The 18,930-nt window shown below is 40.5% G+C and overlaps 3 protein-coding genes across 4 annotated transcripts; all 3 read right to left on the bottom strand.

Moving 5' to 3' along the window:
* Positions 1 to 1,052: 1,052 nt before the first annotated feature.
* On the bottom strand, positions 1,053 to 5,929 carry cyld2 (cylindromatosis (turban tumor syndrome) 2). Its single transcript, XM_063475025.1, is given in 12 exon segments — positions 1,053 to 1,267; positions 1,667 to 1,871; positions 1,960 to 2,078; positions 2,167 to 2,275; positions 2,361 to 2,493; positions 2,579 to 2,833; positions 3,056 to 3,160; positions 3,323 to 3,455; positions 4,088 to 4,256; positions 4,338 to 4,579; positions 5,056 to 5,182; positions 5,495 to 5,929. Coding segments are annotated over 12 exon segments (2,247 nt in total).
* A 2,014-nt stretch (positions 5,930 to 7,943) lies between these two features.
* LOC134628257 (glutathione hydrolase 7-like) lies at positions 7,944 to 11,436 on the bottom strand. Its single transcript, XM_063475024.1, has 14 exons — positions 11,298 to 11,436; positions 10,956 to 11,143; positions 10,731 to 10,882; positions 10,521 to 10,638; positions 10,377 to 10,444; positions 10,221 to 10,294; positions 9,923 to 10,104; positions 9,742 to 9,835; positions 9,529 to 9,659; positions 9,342 to 9,430; positions 8,639 to 8,791; positions 8,389 to 8,506; positions 8,160 to 8,297; positions 7,944 to 8,072 (listed from the first exon to the last, which is right to left on the bottom strand). Exons 1-14 carry the CDS (start codon positions 11,434 to 11,436, stop codon positions 7,944 to 7,946), a joined length of 1,773 nt encoding a protein of 590 aa, XP_063331094.1.
* Positions 11,437 to 11,639: 203 nt separating this feature from the next.
* On the bottom strand, positions 11,640 to 17,062 carry tp53inp2 (tumor protein p53 inducible nuclear protein 2). Of its 2 annotated transcripts, none has more exons than XM_063473187.1 (4): positions 16,944 to 17,062; positions 16,111 to 16,282; positions 13,331 to 13,421; positions 11,640 to 12,256 (listed from the first exon to the last, which is right to left on the bottom strand). In XM_063473187.1, the coding sequence occupies exons 2-4, from the start codon at positions 16,217 to 16,219 to the stop codon at positions 12,022 to 12,024; spliced, it is 435 nt and encodes a 144-aa protein (XP_063329257.1). In that variant the 5' UTR covers positions 16,220 to 16,282; positions 16,944 to 17,062; the 3' UTR covers positions 11,640 to 12,021. The 2 variants fall into 2 exon arrangements, with proteins under 2 accessions (XP_063329257.1, XP_063329258.1); XM_063473188.1 differs by having other exon boundaries at positions 16,111 to 16,279.
* Between the last annotated feature and the right edge of the window lie 1,868 nt (positions 17,063 to 18,930).

Raw genomic sequence — 18,930 nt, 5'->3', positions numbered from 1 at the left:
AACTTGAAAAAGAAGAATTTCATTGCTCAGTGTAACCATTTGTGTTTTGCAGTGTATATGACAATAAACTTCTTGAATCCTGAATAATAGTTTTTCTGATCTGAATACACATGCTAACATCTAAAACACAAGTACATTAAAAGTTGTTTTAATTGTTCAAGGCATTTACTGTCACATGTATATTACTGTTTGTGCCTGTAATCTGTCTTTTGAAAGTTTCTGGTCAGACTTGAGCAGCGAGAAAGCCTCAAAGCAACTTTGTTTTTGTCCACAAGATGGTATTACAGCACCTAACGAGATTAACCTGTCCTGTCAAAATCTCAAAGCATTCATTTCTTTCTAGTCAAAGGTGTTGCTCACACTTCTTACTTCCATAACATTTTCAGTTATTGAAAATAATCCTGTAGTCCTGTAGTTGATTACAGTCCAGTCGCTGATTTCCAAATGCAAGCCTTTTAGTTTTATTGATGAAACCTTTACAGTCAGTAATGTGTAAAAAAGTGCACACAGTGTAGTTATTTACAGTAAATACAACCATACATATGTTTTCCATGCACCGCCATCAACAAGCCATAAACATAGGGAGGAAAAAAAGAAACAGAAAACAGAGGCTACAGTAAGGTGCAGGTTGCTGTTTTTTTTTCCTTTCTGACACAATGACAGTGCAGCATTAAAGATGTGGAACCCACATAACAACAAAATAATGTTAATTTACCAAATAAAAAGCACAAAACAAGAATACAGTCATTTGAGTGCTTAAGTTTCCTTGAAAAACATAGTATAAATAATCAGAATGTAACAACAAGAAGACCTTCGAAAGTTAAAAAAAGGCAAGTATAAAGTGTTTAGAGTGCCATTTCCCCTGCTCATCCTTTCACATATCAGCAACAGCTTTGAAAAAACACCATTAATGTCAGATTTGTTTCTCTCTAGGATGTTGAAAGCATACATTTTAGTTCCTGCTGTTTGTACAATGATAAAGTGCACAAAAGCTGATTAAGCAGAGATATAAGGGTATAGAAGGCACTGTTATGGGAACACCGTGTCCCTCTTCACACGCATTTAAGGCTCCTAACTGTTTGGCTTTCAAAGCACGTGGTTGAGCTCTGGTATAAAAACATGTAGGAGTCACACAGCAGCCTGCGCACCAGCTCAGGAGCCTGGGATGGGTTGGCCTGAGACAGCTCTTCCTCTGGCTGACTCAGGAAATCACCCAGCTCCGGACAAGCGCGGACCTCTGGAATGTTGTAGCCACTTTGATCGTCACCTATGAGGAAGAGCAGCCTCAAGATTAGACATCAGCCCAGTAGGTGATAAAGGGCAGTCAAAGACGTCAGAACTGCTCTGTGTAGTGCCTTTATGCAACACTGTCAAATCTGCACTATCAGAAAATAAAGCAGCCATGCTTAACCCTCTCAAGGCAGGCGTTGCCAATTTGCAACAGTTAAAAACTAACAACCTGATTACCCCACATACATATTTTATGAGTTTTTGGGGTTTTTTGATAATTTTCCCCAAATATCAGATTTTTCCTGTAACTAAAACTTAATTTGAGCCTGAGAGGGTTAATCGTCTCACAGAAAGAAAAGGAACAAAAAAATCAAGTCAGTGTTTGCACGAACATCAGAAAAAACTCGGAATAAGCACAAACAAAAATCTTTCTCACCACATCTGTCTGCCATGCTGTCAAAGAAGATCCAGGAGTGAGCGTCAGAGCCATATTTGACAAAGGACACGTAGTGGCTGGTTTGAATGCAGAGTACAGCAAACAGCTCCATTGTGTGCCTGGGAACAGGAGTATCGGTGGGAACTCCTACTGGTACTGCTAGAGCACTGGGAGAGTGGCCTTGTCGTGAGGGATGGTTGTGCATCTTAAAGAAAAATAGACATAGAGAGCTTCATACAAAAAGTTTGGTTGGTGGATTTTCACCTGACATCTAAAGCAGCCATTAGTTTTACCTGTGCATTACAGGTGGTACAGTACTGTTTGATTCTCCCTGGCTGCAGTTTGCGATCTGGCAGACACTGAAGACACTCGTACTCTGCCAAACGCCCACAGACAAAGCACTCCCTCGGAGCTGTTGGACAAAGCAGATGATCCTGAGCATTATTAAGGATTCCTTTAATGCCATTTTTAAGAAAGTGCTGCTTATTACTGCTCCTCACAGTTGTATAGGAGATCTGTGATGTCCAGCTTCAAGGAGGGAATAATGTGAGAAAACATCTTATATTTGTTTCCAAACCTCGGCATCTGAACTATTAGACAGGACGGCATCTGAAGGACATAAGAAAAGTATTAATGACTGTACAGAGGAAAACTTGTTAAAGACACTCTTGCTTCTAGTAAGAGAAGGACTCACCGTTTCAAATTTAAGGTCACCTGACAGGCAGGATGTGTCCATCAGCTGTTGGACCGTGGGTATCTGTCCCATCTGCTCCTTCTCCAGAAAGATCTGGAAGGTGTAGGCACCCTGGGACGTTTCTCGTTTCGATCTGCGGTGAAACACATATTCGGTAACTCAACTATACTCAGTCAAATAGAGTAAGATATTCAGTCCTGTGCGGCTCAAGTTCATACCTGAGTTTGAGCAGAGGCTCCATGCAAAGCACCTTTTGAAAGAGGACTGTGATGAACTCCTCTGGATCTACAGTGAGGCGAGGCAGTTTAAAAAAGAACAGATAAATAAATCTGAAAAGAAGCCCTCAGATTTTTTAAATTATCTTATAATGTATTTCAAGATACGGGCGCGTACCTTTTTCCTCTGTCCGAAAAGTGTCACAGCCAAGATGTGTCCGAAAATTCATCACACTCTCTGCAGGGACGAAGCCTTGTCTGAAATAAATAGATTAGCTATAAGAAAACAATTGCATGAATTCACTTTGTAAGAACACATTAAACATACAGACACATGTGAATGTACCATGTCATCAAGGCAGAAAACAGCAGCACTTGTTTATCAACTGATACTATGTAAAAAGCCACTACGTCCTGGTTGTGCAAACAACATGTTAATAAAAGTAATGAGATAAACAGTGTTGAAGGCAGTGTCTATACCTGCGTAAACGGTTCACTATTGCTCTCAGGGTGCAGGTTATGGGTTGGTCTGTGTCAGCAGGCTTCTTGCAGATACCATCCAGGGTCACAGATGAGCTGAACAAACTGAGGAAGGAGAACCACATGTTATTGTCAGCTGTGCACTTATCTGAATAGAGTGTATCATGCTCACGTGGTTGTACATGATCTCCTCTAGATACGATTAGTTTAGATAAAGCTAAGCAAATCTGAGTTTGTTGCAGGGGAATGATGGTGAGCGTGTTCTACCTGAAGAGTGTGGCATCAAGGTAACAGGAGTTAATGTGTCCCTGAATCCCTTTCATTTTTCCCACTAACAAAGACGGCGCCTCGGATTCAGGGATAGGTGGCACATCTTCGTCCGTGTCTTCATATGGAGGAACTAAAGAGGCGAGAAAAGCAGATGTTATGATGAAATGACACTTTAACACAGTCTTCGTGACTTTACTGGCAGCTTTAGATGGGAATGATTAATGATTAATCTGCTTATTTAAAGCAGAAAGCTCACAGGACTGTCAAACATGACAAACAGTGTGTCACTGTGTGCATTGTCTCAAGTCTTACATAATTTCTTGTCACCAAACCCTGCCAAAGAGAGAAAGGTGTGGGAATATTCAGAGGTGAATCATCTGGAAAAGGTTCTATACTATTTCACTGTGCGTTACACAATTTACAAGCCGTGTGAAACACAGTTATAAATTACAGATAAACAATAAATTTTTAAAAATCCGCCCAAAAGTTTTAAGTATGAATTTTACATAATCCTCACGCCCTGATCAAGAGTTCTTTTTGGAAAACCTCGCATTTTGCGTTTTTGTCTTGTAAGACTAAAGGAGTTTGAGCAATTATTTGTACAATAAAAACTATAATATAATAGAAACATAAGGAACCAAAACACTTTGAACAGAAGTGCCAGGAAAAAAGGAAAATCTGTTCCAATAATGTAAATTTGTGTATAATATCGAGTTTTTATTTCTTGTGTATGCATGTTTTAGACTGGGTAAGGTGTCTAACCTGGAGTGGTGTCAGTGGATTTGAGGATCTCTTTTCCTGTAGACGCACTTAGAAACCTGCCATCGGGGCTGCACTTTGTGATGGGAACAAACAAAGCTCTTTTCTCCTTGCAAGTGAAAAACCGCTGACCACCATACATCCCATCAGAGCAGCCCTTAACGTCGTAGTCCTGGAATAGTGATTTATAACATTAATACGACAGATCACCAAAGCACACTGAAAGCAACTGCACAAATTTCTAGTCACGCACCAGTTCAATGCCAGCCCATTCACCAGTCTTTCCTCCAGGGACACCCAACCACCGGATGACCCCGTACACTGTGATCCCTGAGTTGGAAACCACCTCCACCATGGATCCCACCTCCAAAGGCACTGAGCTCAGACTCTGGTTCTGAATCAAACTCTGCTCCGTGTGATTCTCTGTCGCCGGCTGTGCACGAGATCCGATGTTTGCAATGCAGCTGTTGCGTGTCACCGCCTTTCTGTTTAAACCTGCAGACATATATCAAGATATGTAGAGGTGAGGATGAGATGCCTAGAAAGTCATATGACATTTTTCTTTTTTTTAGGTATGTCACATGCTGCTTCATCAGATTGACATCCAGCTAACAAAGATCTATATTTGAAGTATGTAGATAGTTTCAAGTGCACAGTCTACCAAAGGAAAAAGAAAGCCAGATCATGTGGCAATTCTACTGTTCTGCATTCCAGAACAACAGAACCAGTTTTTCCAGTTGTGTAGTGGGACCACTTTCTTTGCATCCCCTGCAGGGTTAGGGTTAGGGTTGTGGTTGGGGAAGCAGCTTTCAAGAATTTAGTTTGCTGTTTGGTAAGAAGAAGGTGCACCGTGTTTGTAGTTGTGGTAGTGTTGTTATCAAAACAAAAGGACTTTGATAAAGCCTGAGAGCCATCATATGGCTTTGAAACCGACTTGTTAACTTTGTGTGTGAGACTAATAATCCATTTACCCCCACAAATGGCATCTTTCCACTGCAGTCCGAGGGGGACAGAGTAAGATGGGACCACCTGGATGATGTCTGCAGCACTGAAAAGGGACAGAGGAGGTTTCTTGGATGACAAAGTATGATCGGTGTCCTGTGTAGGAAACAAGGAAAAACAGTTACTGAAAAGCAAACAGGAACTCTGACGTTATTCTTATATACAGAACAGAAACAGTTTGATGCATCTGTACATTTGCAGTGACATTATCTGGCTGCAGTCGCATGACTGATCACTCAGAGCGATATAGATCAGTAGAGATTTAGTCATCCTTATCTCGGTGCATTTTAAAGCATTAAGGTTGCACTTGAGAGCACGTGCAGTTATCTGGATGATCGTGCACTCCATAATTTTCACAACTTGAATCATCAAATCAAAATGTAAAAATATATTATAAAATGAACTCACCACAAATTCCACTTCAAAGGCAAGCATGTACAGGTCGTCTTTATTGTCTTTCCGTCCGATTTGCATCAAGTTCTTCACCAAACCGGGAAGGTGTCCGTTCTTGTGCTTCACCACCACCAGGTCGTCCTGAGACAGCTCACAGATGGCAGAGAACAGTTGCGGGTTACAGAGCAGCTCCAGGCGTCTGCTTGCGCTGGAAATGAAGAGCAGGAGCTGTGCCTGGTGGCGGGTCAGCGGGTACATGTCCTCTATCCTCACCAGGCCCCCGTTCTTGGGGGTCCCTGGGTTGCTGTTCCCGCCGTACAGGAGCCCCACGAACTCTCCACGCTTCGTCTCCGACTCTATGCGCCCGATACATCCTCGGCAGAAACCTTTCCTCGACTTCCCGCGAGTGACGATGAAAAACTTCTCGTTTAAAACAGTTCTGGGCTCCATTGAAACCCTTTATTCCCACCACTACAGTCTGTCAGACCGGTTGAAAGCTGATACTGTGCTTATGTAAGCAGGTAACCTGCAGAAATGCGATAGAAGTGCTGTAACAATGTAGCCCAATAGATATAATCGAGGATACTTCGCTAGAACCACAAGTTAGACGCATTTTCAAATAAAGCACATTGCCTGATTATTTGCAGGCTACTCGCTGTGTCATGGATAAAACCCTGACTTATAAGGTGAAATGTTACAGACATGATTCCCTTTAAGCTCCTGTGAAAGTTAACCCTAGGTTCACAACAGGATATAATATAGGCGTCCCCAGCTCTTTAAATGAACAAACGAGCCTGCTCTTTGAACTTACTCAAAAAAGCATTTCCAACTTACAATTATTAACGATTCGGTTAATTATTTAAAATAATAATAATTTCAAAAACTGACTTACTGCGTTCATGAATTAAGAACAATAAGCCTTGTTCGTATCCGGTTAATCCACTGCTGGAGCATGAATTAATCGCGCTTTTTTTATTACTTTTTTTTTTTTTTTTTAAAGCAAGTGACTCCAGCAGAGGTGAATCACTTCCTCTTGGCTTCTGCTGTGGAGTGGGAGGGTTGAACTACAGGCATTTAAATGCTGGCCTGCATGTGACCGCCAACGCCCACCTGACGGCGCTCGGCTTCTCCGCCCTAAAAGTGCTCTCTATGAAATCTCTCAATCTGGCAAATATTTGACTGCAGACTGATTTAGAGTTAAGAACTATTGATGCGATCAGCTGACTGTAAGCTAATATGAATCCTTTTTTCTTTCTTATTGAAGTATTTGCTGTCCAACTTGGAGCTTTCGTTGAACTTAGCTTTGACTGATCATTAAGAGACGAAATTTAAAGCAGCCAGCGGTTGCACAGGTCAAGAGCTCATGAAAAATCTGAGTGCAGTTTGCTAAAAAACAAAAAACAAAAACAGGGTCACATACTGAATTTTGCATCTGTCAATTTTATAATTGACAGAGGTCAAATCGGACTAATCAGCCACAACATCAAAAGCACTGACATGCTGAGTGAATAACACTGGGCCCTGACACTCGTCTGTTATGTTACTTTGAAAGATCTACCTAAACAAAACACCTGCTCCACCAGAAGATTACATGTGACTCCCGTCTTTTTGTTTTTTCATACACATATCAGTAGATTTGATATTAAGAAGTGCCTCTGCTGCAACCTGATGTCTGAACACAAACTCTAATCTTTTCTGCTTATCGATGATTACTTTCCCTCTTATACATGAAGTATGAAGTCACCTAATCTAATTACCGATGTATTACACTCTGGTAGCTATAAAAAAAAAAAGTAACCAACACACTGGGGAAAAATGTTTGCAGTAACCAAGAGTTAGACTGCATTGCTCCCAGTGGCATGTTTGCCCTGACTGAATACATGTGACGTGTCCTTCTCCACGACACATTCTACATAGCTGCATCACGCTATCTTGAAAGTACATCAGTTTTACATAACAGAAATTATTTTCTTCTGCATGCATGTACATGTTTTCTTAACTGGCATTAAATGACAGTTAATTTTATATGAGCAACTAAATCACGTTCCTTTAATTGGAACATGTAATATGAATACTCAGTTTTGTCTTTTTTCATTAGTAAGTAATCTGTGTTGCTGGCTGTCCCCTGTTGGCTGATTGTAATCACCAGAGAACTTTCATAAATTTACATCATAAAGTACAAGGACAGCTCTATGCTTGTGAGAATATTTATTTCAAGAATAAAGTTGAGGAGAAAAACAACATTGTATTAAACCACCAGTCAACTGAGGCACTCCGCGGCTTAATAAGACTCCTCTGTCCTCACTCTTTGAACTGCATGGGCCTTTGCATGGAAAATCTGCCCACTGTCTCCTTGAAAATGAGCTGATGGGGAGAGAAATTAGAAAGCAGGAAGTTACTATTATAAAAAAAAAAAAAAAAAAAAAAAAAAAAAGTGTAATGTATTAGTTAAAAAGGCAAAAGGTCAACTGCAGAAGGCAAAGCGATACTCACAGTGAACAAGAAGTTTATTTGGTTCAAACTGGTGATGGAGCCCTGTCAGGGAAAAGCTGTCTTTTTGCTCTGTATGGAAGAATAATACGTTGACCAGCATCTGAAGCATAGAAACAGTGTTATCGTCAAATATTTTTACAAAACTGAATGTGAAGCCAACTTTCTTCATAATGTAAAGAGATCAAACCTGGGTGATCGAACTCAGGGCATTTTGTTCACCAGAGGTGCTTACTGCCATGTGGATCCCGCATTTATACAAAGCCGGCACCACTATAATGGGCATGAGAAGCGACAGGGGCCGCTTTCCTGGCTCGACACAGTTTTCCTGTAAGCGAGTAACAGTCGATTGTAATATCTAAAACTGTGCCTCATACCTGACTGATTTCACAGCCTGAGATTTTTTGATGGTGTTGCACCTGATTAGTTTGAAGTTGTTCTCTGCTTGTATTTGGCCAGGAAAAATCAAGGATGAGGCTGTTAAGAACGATGCCTGATCGAGTTATGAGTCTGCTCCCAAATGGTCTGCTCAAGGAACTGCAGGAGGATGAAGATAAAAGCAGAGGGAAAAAAAACAAAACAAAACCATGTAACATTTCCAAGAAGCGCATACCACACATTATCTTGGTTTGATCATCAGAGTCACACTGTAGGCTGTAACCCAATCACCTTGCAACAGACACAATGAGCTTATCTTGTCCCATGACAATGACCTGTCCAGCCACCAGTTCTGTTTGGGTGGAGTGGATAGGGGAGAGGTACTCAGATGGAGATGTGTGGGAGTAATTCAGCTGCTGCCCGAAGACTTCAGCCTGACTCTTGCTGTGGCAGGAACAGAGGAAAAATCAATTTGTAGTTGATTTTGGATTTTATGACACAAAAGAATGATATTAGTATAAACTAAGTGCTTTTAAAGTTAAACAAAGATGAGTGGAATTAGAGCCTAATAGTTTGTGACAATTTTTTAATTTGTTTTTCTTTAGAAAACAAGGACATATGAAAGTGACTTCAATCTTTTTCTTTAATCTCTCAGAATCTTTTATCAACAAAAAAGGAAAACTACTCTTCATGTGAGGATTAACACTTTTTCTTGTAAAGTAATATCCAAGTTGGATTAGAGTGCATTTGGAGGCGTGTTCAAGTATGACATTTTAGTGACTCAGACCTCCAGTGTAATGCTTCGACCCTTAATATACTTGTGCTTTCTCTACTGGGACAAAACCTCTGTTGTTTCTGGGTATAGTGGGATTTTTTTTCTGCTTTCTTATATTTTATTAACTCACCATTCACCAAAACAGTCTAAACACCCACTACTGAAAACAGTCATTAGCTGTAACCCTAACAGTGATTATGATCCTGTAACATGTTTTACCTCAGCATGTTAGAGAGTGCCTCAGTCACCGAAGAGTTATAATTAGGGTCACCCAAACCACTGGCCATAGCTAAAGCTGTTTTCAGGGCCTTCATGGATAGCAAACAAAGCACGCCTATGTAAGAGAACTGCCATTTACAACAGGTCATAATATACAAAGATATCAGAGGTATTCACACTCCAGTACCTCGGCAATCCAGAGGCGTGTTTGAGTTTCTGTTACGTTGCTCTTGCTGATATGGAGTCCCTCTAACAAGTTGAGAGCTGATAGCAACACTGCACCAGCAGATGGAGGAGGAGGAACTTGAATTATAAACTCTAAGGCAAGAATAACAAACTGCAGATGAAGACATGAAGAAAATAAAGATAATTTTATCAAGTCTGGTGTGTAAAATGTCACCTTTATCATTGTACTGGGCTTCAATGGGTAGCTCTACATCCACACTGTAGTTACCAATGTCTTCTTTGCTCAGTACGCCTCCATTTGCTTGGACCTTTGTAGTGAAAGGCAATGCCAGACTAAAAAACATGTCATATTTGACTCACAAAGTCATGCCATTTTGTATATGTATATCAGTCACCTCATCTACAATCTCTTGAGATAGGTTGCCATGGTAGAAATTCAACAAACCAGCCTCCAGGACTCCTGCCAGGCGAGGCAACCTCACATATGAACCAGCACTCAGAGGTCTTCCATGTGGCATGAATGTGTTATTGAAGCTTTGAGATTGCTGCTCACCACTCACCTTTGATATAGCATCAGCTGTAGAAGATAAAAAAAACATCCTGATGTTAAAATTATTGTATTTATTTGGTATTTATTATTGTATTGTGAAGGAAGAGAGGAGAGAAAATACAAAGAGCAGCAGTTTGTCTCACCTAAACTGTGAGACACATTGAAACCTTCTCTTGCTACAGCTGCAGCTCTGCTGACAACATCCTCCCATGGCAGACTGCAGCAGATTTATGGCATGACACGTGTGACAAAAAAAAACACTAAACACCAAATTAAAATGAACTTTTCTATATTCTTACCCTCCGTACAGTGTGTGGGCACGATGCAGTCCCCTGAGCATGCCTGGCACTCCTACTTGCAGACCTGCCTGAAAATAAATTATAGGTGCAAATGGAAAAAAATGCAGATGTTTCAGGATTCCTCCACCCCAGCCTTTATACTACCTTGGCCTGTGAAACATTGTGCAACACCTCCCTTCTGAATGCTTTAGGAGCAGATCCCAGAAAGTTGATCACCCTGGTTTCATTCCTGTGTATGTCATGAACGAGCATGATTCCTCCTCTACAGTGAGGAAATCAAAAAAGGTCAGGGACTTTCGTGTGTATTTATAAATAGAAGTCGCATCAGCAATGAGCAATGAGCAAATCACATACCCACCAACACCTGATACGTGTGGATGAACGACTCCCAAACACAAGGCACTGGCGATGGCAGCATCCACACTGGATCCACCATCACGAAGGACTCTGTGACCGAGTGCGGTGCAGCGCTCGTGATCCGAAAACAACTCCCCGTGTTGGAAGACCTGTAAACAACTGCCATGATGAGAAATAATGCGACAGGAGTTCGACGTGCAAATTTTAGACACCATTGCATACCAAACTTTCACCCAGGTAAATCTGCAGGACCAAAGCAATTGACACGCCAATGGCAAAGATGGTAGACAGAGCGTAGACAGGTATTGGTGTGCCTCTGCTGGAGCAGTCCTCATCAGCCTCCTGATTGGATGGACTTTGGTCAAACAAATTTGTGCCATTAGGTGCCAGCTGTTTCAAATGGAAAGGATCTGTGGCAGCAGCAAGTGAGGAAAAAGCAACTTTAAACTGAGTTGAAATTTGTTGGGTTTTCAAGGCAAATTTGAACTGAACTGACTCTAAATAAGACGCCTTATTTACTAGTACTATATCTTTGTGTTTGAACTCTACCTCCCAATTCCTCACCATGTTTTTTAGTCAAGTCACAAGTTAAGTCACTGGGTGATGAGCCATCAGCCAGCTGATATGAACTACCAAAACTCTTGTAACCAAGTGTTGACTGCTTGTTAAGTTTTGTTTCAGGAGACGCCTCCATCCTCGCCATATCACAAGGTCTGAACTTCACGGTAAACCTCCAGATTACACCAGTTCCCCACCGAGCGCGCTCCTCCTGCAGCAGGAGCAGAACACAGCAGGTGCAATTTCCTCCAAACTAATGAGATCAACTGTTTGCATCTGTGAGAGAGTGAGCAGTTCACTGTCTGTGGGACATCGCAATTTCACTATAAACAAAAGAAACAAACAAGCTGCAAAATAATACTTTTATTGATGTATCAAAAAAAGGTTCTGAACCAACAACATACAGGGAAGTGCATGGTGTCAAACATAACATAGCACTTGGTCCAACACTGTATAAATTTACCTGTGCACATACACAAAAAAAGAAACCTAGCATATCTCATTTTATGAGGTGAATTCTTTATTTCAAATTCAGATACAGTACAAGTTCAAATGCTAATGTAGCTGCCTGGTAACAGTTAACTAGTGTTGGCACATAAAGATTAAATGTTTAGCTTAATTTGCAGAAACGTGGAAAAGCCTACAAGTGTTTTTGTTTTGTTTTTATTTTTTGTCTGTCTTCAGTTGCTTTAGGTTTTTGTGTGAGTGAGGCAATCTGTAGTGAAGAGATTCAGTGGCTGAGGCTGCGACAGCCTGGCTGTTGGAGGTGGTAGGAGTGGTGTTGGACTCCTTGGCGAACACGGTTCTGGCGTTGAATAGCGTTGCGGGACACATGGTGCCGCTCTGCCAAAACCTTAGCCTGTGTCATCTTGGCTATAGCTTTGGGCTTGGAAAAAGAGCTGAACACGGACTGAGCGCTGGTCCCGGTACTCCCGCTTTGTGCTGTGGGCTCTCCATCTGCAACGCTGGCCAGACACATAAAATAAATACAATAAACGGACAATAACGCTTTTCCTTATTGTCTGCATATAACATATACAAAAAAAAAAACACTGTTACAGTGGTAGATGCTCACATTAAACACCGCCAGTTTAAAACACTACTAATTTAAATGCTTGCTTTTACATTTTATCACATGTTTTGAATCCCTTAATAAGTTGGCATCATTATATTTTGCTGATCTCTTAACACCTTATGATCCCTTAAGGCACAGGTGTCGAACTCCAGGCCTCGAGGGCGGGTGTCCTGCAGGTTTTAGATGTGTCCTTGATCCAACACAGCTGATTTAAATGGCTAAATTACCTCCTTAACATGTCCTGAAGTTCTCCAGAGGCCTGGTAATGAACTAATCATGTGATTCAGGTGTGTTGACCCAGGGTGAGATCCAAAACCTGCAGGACACCGGCCCTCGAGGCCTGGAGTTCGACAACCCTGCCTTAAGGTCACTGAGATCTGCTGATGTAGCTGGGTTGGGGATTGAGCTTTCTCGTTTTTATTCTTTGGCTTTCAAACCAGAGTGAGAGCTTAGGTATTTAGGCTTTTGTATTTTTGTGATTCTTCGGATATCTTTACTAATGTGTGTGGGCGTGTGTGTGTGTGTGTGTGTATGCTGTATCTCTTATTTTATTGTCCTGTTTCATGTGCACCACTTTGGTCATCTTTGTTGTTTTAAACGTGCTTTATAAAAAAAATGGACTGGACTTCTTTCAGTTTCCTCTGAATCTCTGTTTTTCAGTGATATTCATAATATGGTCATCTGAGACACATAACTCTGGCTATCAGCACAGATACCCCACCTACAGACTATTCAAAACTTTGTTTACACGAGGCAGCCAATCAGAGCAAAGATGTCTTAAAAAGAGGGTGTAAAGGGGCTGCATCAGACCCAGTATAGGATAAATAAAGGATTACTTTGAATTGTGAATCATCTTTACTTTACTAAAGTCAATGAATATAATTATGGAGCTAGAGATTATTAAAGTATTTTAACTTTAAATATAATACAGAAACAAAAAAACAAAACCATGCGATGACCTTACCAGTCAGTTTCCATGTCTGTTCCTTGAGGAACAGAGCTGGATGGTTGGCTGTCAGTCAACATTGCATCCTGGTTTTCTGCTGAACCTGCCTCTGTGAAGACAGAAGTTGACCTCAGTTATATGACTGGGTAATAACCCAGTGTATGCTAAGCAAAAATATTTATCACAATATACATTTGAAAATTTGAGATAACGATATAACTGACGATATAACTGACACTAGACAAAATACTTTACAACTCCACAATTTTATTAGGGCAAAAAAAACATCAATGTATTTACACTTAAACAAGCAGCTGTTTTTATGTGCATTAAAGTTATATAAAAATTTAACAGTGCAAATGCAAATTCCTTGCTGACAGTTTAACCAAAAGGCATTTCCAGTGGAAATTGGCCGACATATCCTCAGCATAACCATGTATAATATCCACAAAACTTAAAAAGAGGTTATACACACACAATAGGGTAATATTATGTTGAAGCACAGTACGTATCACTCCGACAATCCATCAAGCGGTGCGGGTTCGTAGCTTCGTAGTACTAAAACATTTGACAGATTTTCGAGCGCCGTGTACCACATAAAATCGTTTCGAGGTCAGTAAACACAACCAGAATTCATACATAAGGCACACGGGCAATATTCCCTCTAAACTGCGCGCGTGCGCAATTGCGCACTGCTGGCACGGTCTCTGCGCACAGAAAATCTGCGTTGCGCACAAAAAAAAAAATCTAAAAATCTGTTTTGCAGTGTAAGTGACTGGCTGCTCCCGTATGGGATTAGAACGATGCCACCTTATCCCACAGTCCAGCCAATAATGCGTTTCACATTCGTATATACGCAGCTAATCGTCGTTGACAGGCTATGACAGCGTTCTTATGCGCCGACACCGGTGTTTTAGCTAGCAAAGCGGCGTGGCTGCTGTGGAGTGAAGCCACGTTAATGACAACGTGTACAACCACTGGAGATGTGAGCAGGACAGACGGAACAATTGATGGAAAATGTGTGGACTTTATACCAGTTTTTAAATTGTGTTGATAGGCCACGTAAAACCAGAGTTATGATAAAAATATCTGCAATGTTTGGTTTTTTCCTGAATACTATCGTTGTTTATATTTACTGCGGGAAGAAACGGTAAAAACTGCGTTTTATAAGGAAAACACTTGAAAGCACTCTCCGCCTGTGAGCAAAAAGAAAACCAACCCCCACCCTTTCCTATTGGTCGAAAAATGTACCATGTCGACCAATCAAAAAATGATATGGCAACATGGCATCTAGTTGTTAAGAAACGGGGGGGAAGTTTTAGGAGTGACGGCGGTGTTTTGAGATGTGAGAGATTTGCCACGTTTAACGCAAATCTTGTGTAGTTAGTGTGTAGTGTAGTCAGTAGGTTTGTTGTGTGTGTCAGAACAATGAGGCGACTGCTGAATGTTACAGGTGTTACAGGAGTGATACATCTCCTGTTGTCAGGCCTGCAGGTATCAGGCTGTTGTTCTCCTTTATCTCATAGTGGACAGAAATTATTTTTTGGAGTGGCACAAATAATTTGTGTGGCATCAAATTTGATGCAGAACAGCTGATTGTTCTGTAAATAGTTTGAAATGTTTATTTAAAAAAACGCCCTGGCTGCATTTTTAGGTAAACAGCTGCAAAAACTTTGTTGTTTGCAAAACTCAGTTACTTTTTTGAAGAAGTAACTATATAATTAATTGCCCAACATTGGTCATTATATACTGTATTTTGCAGACAGACCACAGACTCATACTCATAATACAAGTCAGAGCTTTATTTTAAAAAAAGAAAAAAAAGAAAGAAAGTTGTGTTTTCAAAATTGGAGTTCAAGTTATTTTTTACTTCCGATAGTGTTAACATACTACACAGGTCATGAACAAGATTTTTTTTTTAAATTTTCATTGTAAGTGAGCTAAAGCGGTTAATTAAAAGTAGTCTAACATAAATGTAAATGCTGTAATTTGATTATTTTAATAAACCATGTAACTTGGATGGATTCGATGCTGGCGTGACCACAGTGCACACGTCTGCTGTTGCTCACAGTGGTCCAAGGGACCGCTCAGGGAGTTTATGTGTTTGCTCAGACACATGAAAAATTAGAGGAAACATTGCACACGGGATTATAAGGGGCACTGTCGATTTTCAGAAAAATCAAAGGATTGATTTTAAGTGTGCCGTATTTAGCATGTTCTACCAAAAATAGTGCTTTGTTGTGTATCTGACGGACGAAAGCCAAACCAGTTCCACACCACTGAAGTTGCAGCATTTTTACAAACCATTTCTGGTTCATCCGTTTCATTCAACGATCCGCTTTCGCCCTTCTCATTCTCCGTCGCCGCCGTGCTTTTTCCGCCATGTGCGTATGAAAACAAAGGCACTGCGCATGCGCGTTTTACCCATATTCTATCGCGATATTTCATTTTCTTATCGTTGCCCAACATTATACCGGTATTACCGTGAATGGTATGATATGGCCCAGCCTAAGCACTGTACTCGCGTGTAAAAACAAACGCTCAATATCAAGGTGTGCAGTTCACGGACTAAATAACTAACAGATGAGCTACTGAATCGCAGTTCACACACACACACACACACACACACACACACACACACACACACACACATACATACATACATATATATATGTGTGAAAGAAGTTTAATATCTTGTTTAACTTTGTTTGACCATTTTTGTGTTAGCCTGTTGGAATGATATAAAATATGTCACTGTTTTAATATGTTATATTACTGACAGACGCTGCATGACTGACCTTGGTGAGTGACAACATGCCACCCTTCCTCCATCGTGTCTCCAGCCTTGATATCTTCGGGGGTCTCCTCCTCTCTTCCAAAAAGCATACGCGCGATTGTTCTGAACATGTCTGTTGTAGTCGCTCTTCTTTGTTCTGCACGGTGCTCGGGTGTTGCAATGCTCTTCAACTGCTGTGGGCAAGAGAAAAAATCAAAAAGAATAAAATATCATTACTTCCTGATTTAATTCAACACAGCCCTTGATCCCTCCCTTACTGTTTGGGAGTGGGTGATGCCATGAGATCCCATATTACTTTTAACATATTCAAGCAGTCTCAGGTCAGCTGACTGGGATGCCCAATGAAATTTTTAGTAGTTTGCTGGTTTGAATAAGAATGCCCACTCCCCAAGAATTTCATTGTTAGTGACCATCTGTTTCTAGATACATGGGGGAGGGGCTCTTTTCATCAAACATCTGACCAGTGGGAAGCTACGGCACTTAATTCATAAAGATTTATCTCATATTTTTGTATAAATGCATGAAAATTAAAACACTGCAGATATTATATAATTGAATCATATTTTCATCTCTTCTCACTGCCTGAATTCATTATCAGATGCATTTGTTGTATATTGTTTCATGTCTTTTGCTCACTCGGCGTCCTCATTTACAATAACAGAAGATTATATCGTATCAAATCAAATCAAAAGACCTTAGACGGCCAGCAGTGCCTATCAGTCCAACGCAATAACAAGCGAACGAAATGTATCTTTATGACAACAATTAAAATGTAGGTTATCTATTTCCCGTCAACGTTAGCAGCCTATGAGAGCAGCTCTGCAGCGACCTTACCTGCGCTTTCTCAGTTTGACTCGCAGGTCATTATGGAGTTTCAGCTGGGTTCATATATTCAAAATAAGCCTATAAATGCTACAATGCACCTCAATGCGACTGTTGTTTTGGATTTCAAATATTCAACCGATAGCTCAATAACAGACCCGCCCATATCCCCGCCCACCAGGAGCAGATCACCAATCAGAGGCCAGGAGTGAGCTTGTCGTTTTGATTTGAGTTTAGTCAAAGATGAAACTTTTTTGTTAAGATAATTCCCCTCATTATTTTATTTTATTTAAATTTTTAATGTAACGTTTACGTTTGTTGTTCGGTCTATTCAGCTTTGTAAATCACTTCTATACAAATTACACCAACGTAACTTTTTGTATTTTGCTGCATGACTAAATAAACCTACAGGGCGCTGACATTTCGGGTTATTATCGCAAAAATTCTGCTCAATAATTCAAACATCTAATAAAATAACTCGAAATTGAGAAAACATGTCGAGATTTTTAGTCGATATTGTGAAGTAATAACACTAAAATTTTACTTTTTGCGGCAAAAAAAACATGTTTTGCACGGGAATACGGTATTTTTTTCATAAGCGGAAAGAACTGGACAAATATTGGTGTTATGTCTCCACCTATTGGTTTGCTAAAATGATAAGGGAGGTTAACGCATCTTAACATCCCTTGCCATTGTTCCATATTACTGGGTGTTTCATTAAATAAATAGGCCTAAATAAATAAGTATTTAACGTTCAATAACCTATTTCAATCGCAGTTGAATATTAACACGTGTACGAAAAATACTGTATCTTTTGTGAACGTGTCTAAGTCTGAAATTTAACTAGATCCTATACTAAAGCTGAACGCCAATCAAAGCGCACAGCCTATGGCATAGAGCTTTTTTGAAAAACTAGGAATCCATGCTCACTTTTATATGTGTGTGTGCTGCTTCACAGTAGTACCTTGTGGACATCCATGATCGGCTCATTGTCCGTGATGTGAAGGACAAGCACGTGCGTGAAATGTACACAAAAAATCACTGTATGGATGTATGCTTAAATCTGTCAGGTATATTCAATTTCAGTGTTCTTTTTTTTCTTTTCAATATCAGAAGAATATGATTTACTCCAGGATTTCTACCAACCAGTAGGACAAACTGATTATTACTACTGGTTTATCATCTGTCATTCATGAATCTGTTGTTTTGTGTTATTGTGTGTTATGTTCGCAGTAATGATATTATTTTTAAATCGTGGATTACTATATCACGTTTGCTGTTCAAACGTGCACAACCTTCTTCTAGTTTGTTTAAAGCTATTTCACGGGTGACATGACTTGGACGCAAGAAGACCGCTTTGACAGCAAAGTGGTTTCACATGGCGTGAATGGTCATATAGTTTTACTTCCTTTCTTCCAGGAGATGGTGCCGTTACTCTGCTGACGTTGATCTACGGTCCATAAATTGATAAACTGGCATATAGCTTATTCTATATCAAGCTGCACCTTTTTTAAAATGGAAAGTCCGATGACACTTTAAACCAAGTCAAGATGTGGTTTCACAATAGCAGCCAGTGTGTTTTCAAATCAGCATATGGTTATTCTCATTCTTTCATTTGCTTGGAATTATTGTTGCGGTGTTATTATTACGTATATATGTGGTCAGATGTTTATATCCTTCTGTATCTATAATTATACGAGCTTAATAGAGGGCAAATTGTCATCACACCTCCAAGAATCTGCATCATTGCACCACAGACAGCCACAGTCACCCAAGCTGCCATTTACACGCATGTCAATAAAACAATTCGCTATGGTTCCTTCACCTTTTCTTGTCTGCGGCTCAGCACCGCTGGATTCCTGTGGAAAGGCTGTGAGGCTCATGTTTTTGTTGTCGTAAAGTGTGTTGAGCGTGAAGGCTTCTTTCTGAGCACTTGAGCGGCGATATGTGAGGTGGGAAGGTGGGGAGGGCCCTCGGGGTGAGCACACCCCTACTTGCC

Source organism: Pelmatolapia mariae, linkage group LG5 (genome assembly GCF_036321145.2).
Source record: "Pelmatolapia mariae isolate MD_Pm_ZW linkage group LG5, Pm_UMD_F_2, whole genome shotgun sequence".
NCBI lineage: Eukaryota > Metazoa > Chordata > Actinopteri > Cichliformes > Cichlidae > Pelmatolapia > Pelmatolapia mariae.
The sequence above is the reverse complement of the archived record's forward strand: the minus strand, read 5'-3'. Positions and strand labels throughout refer to the sequence as shown.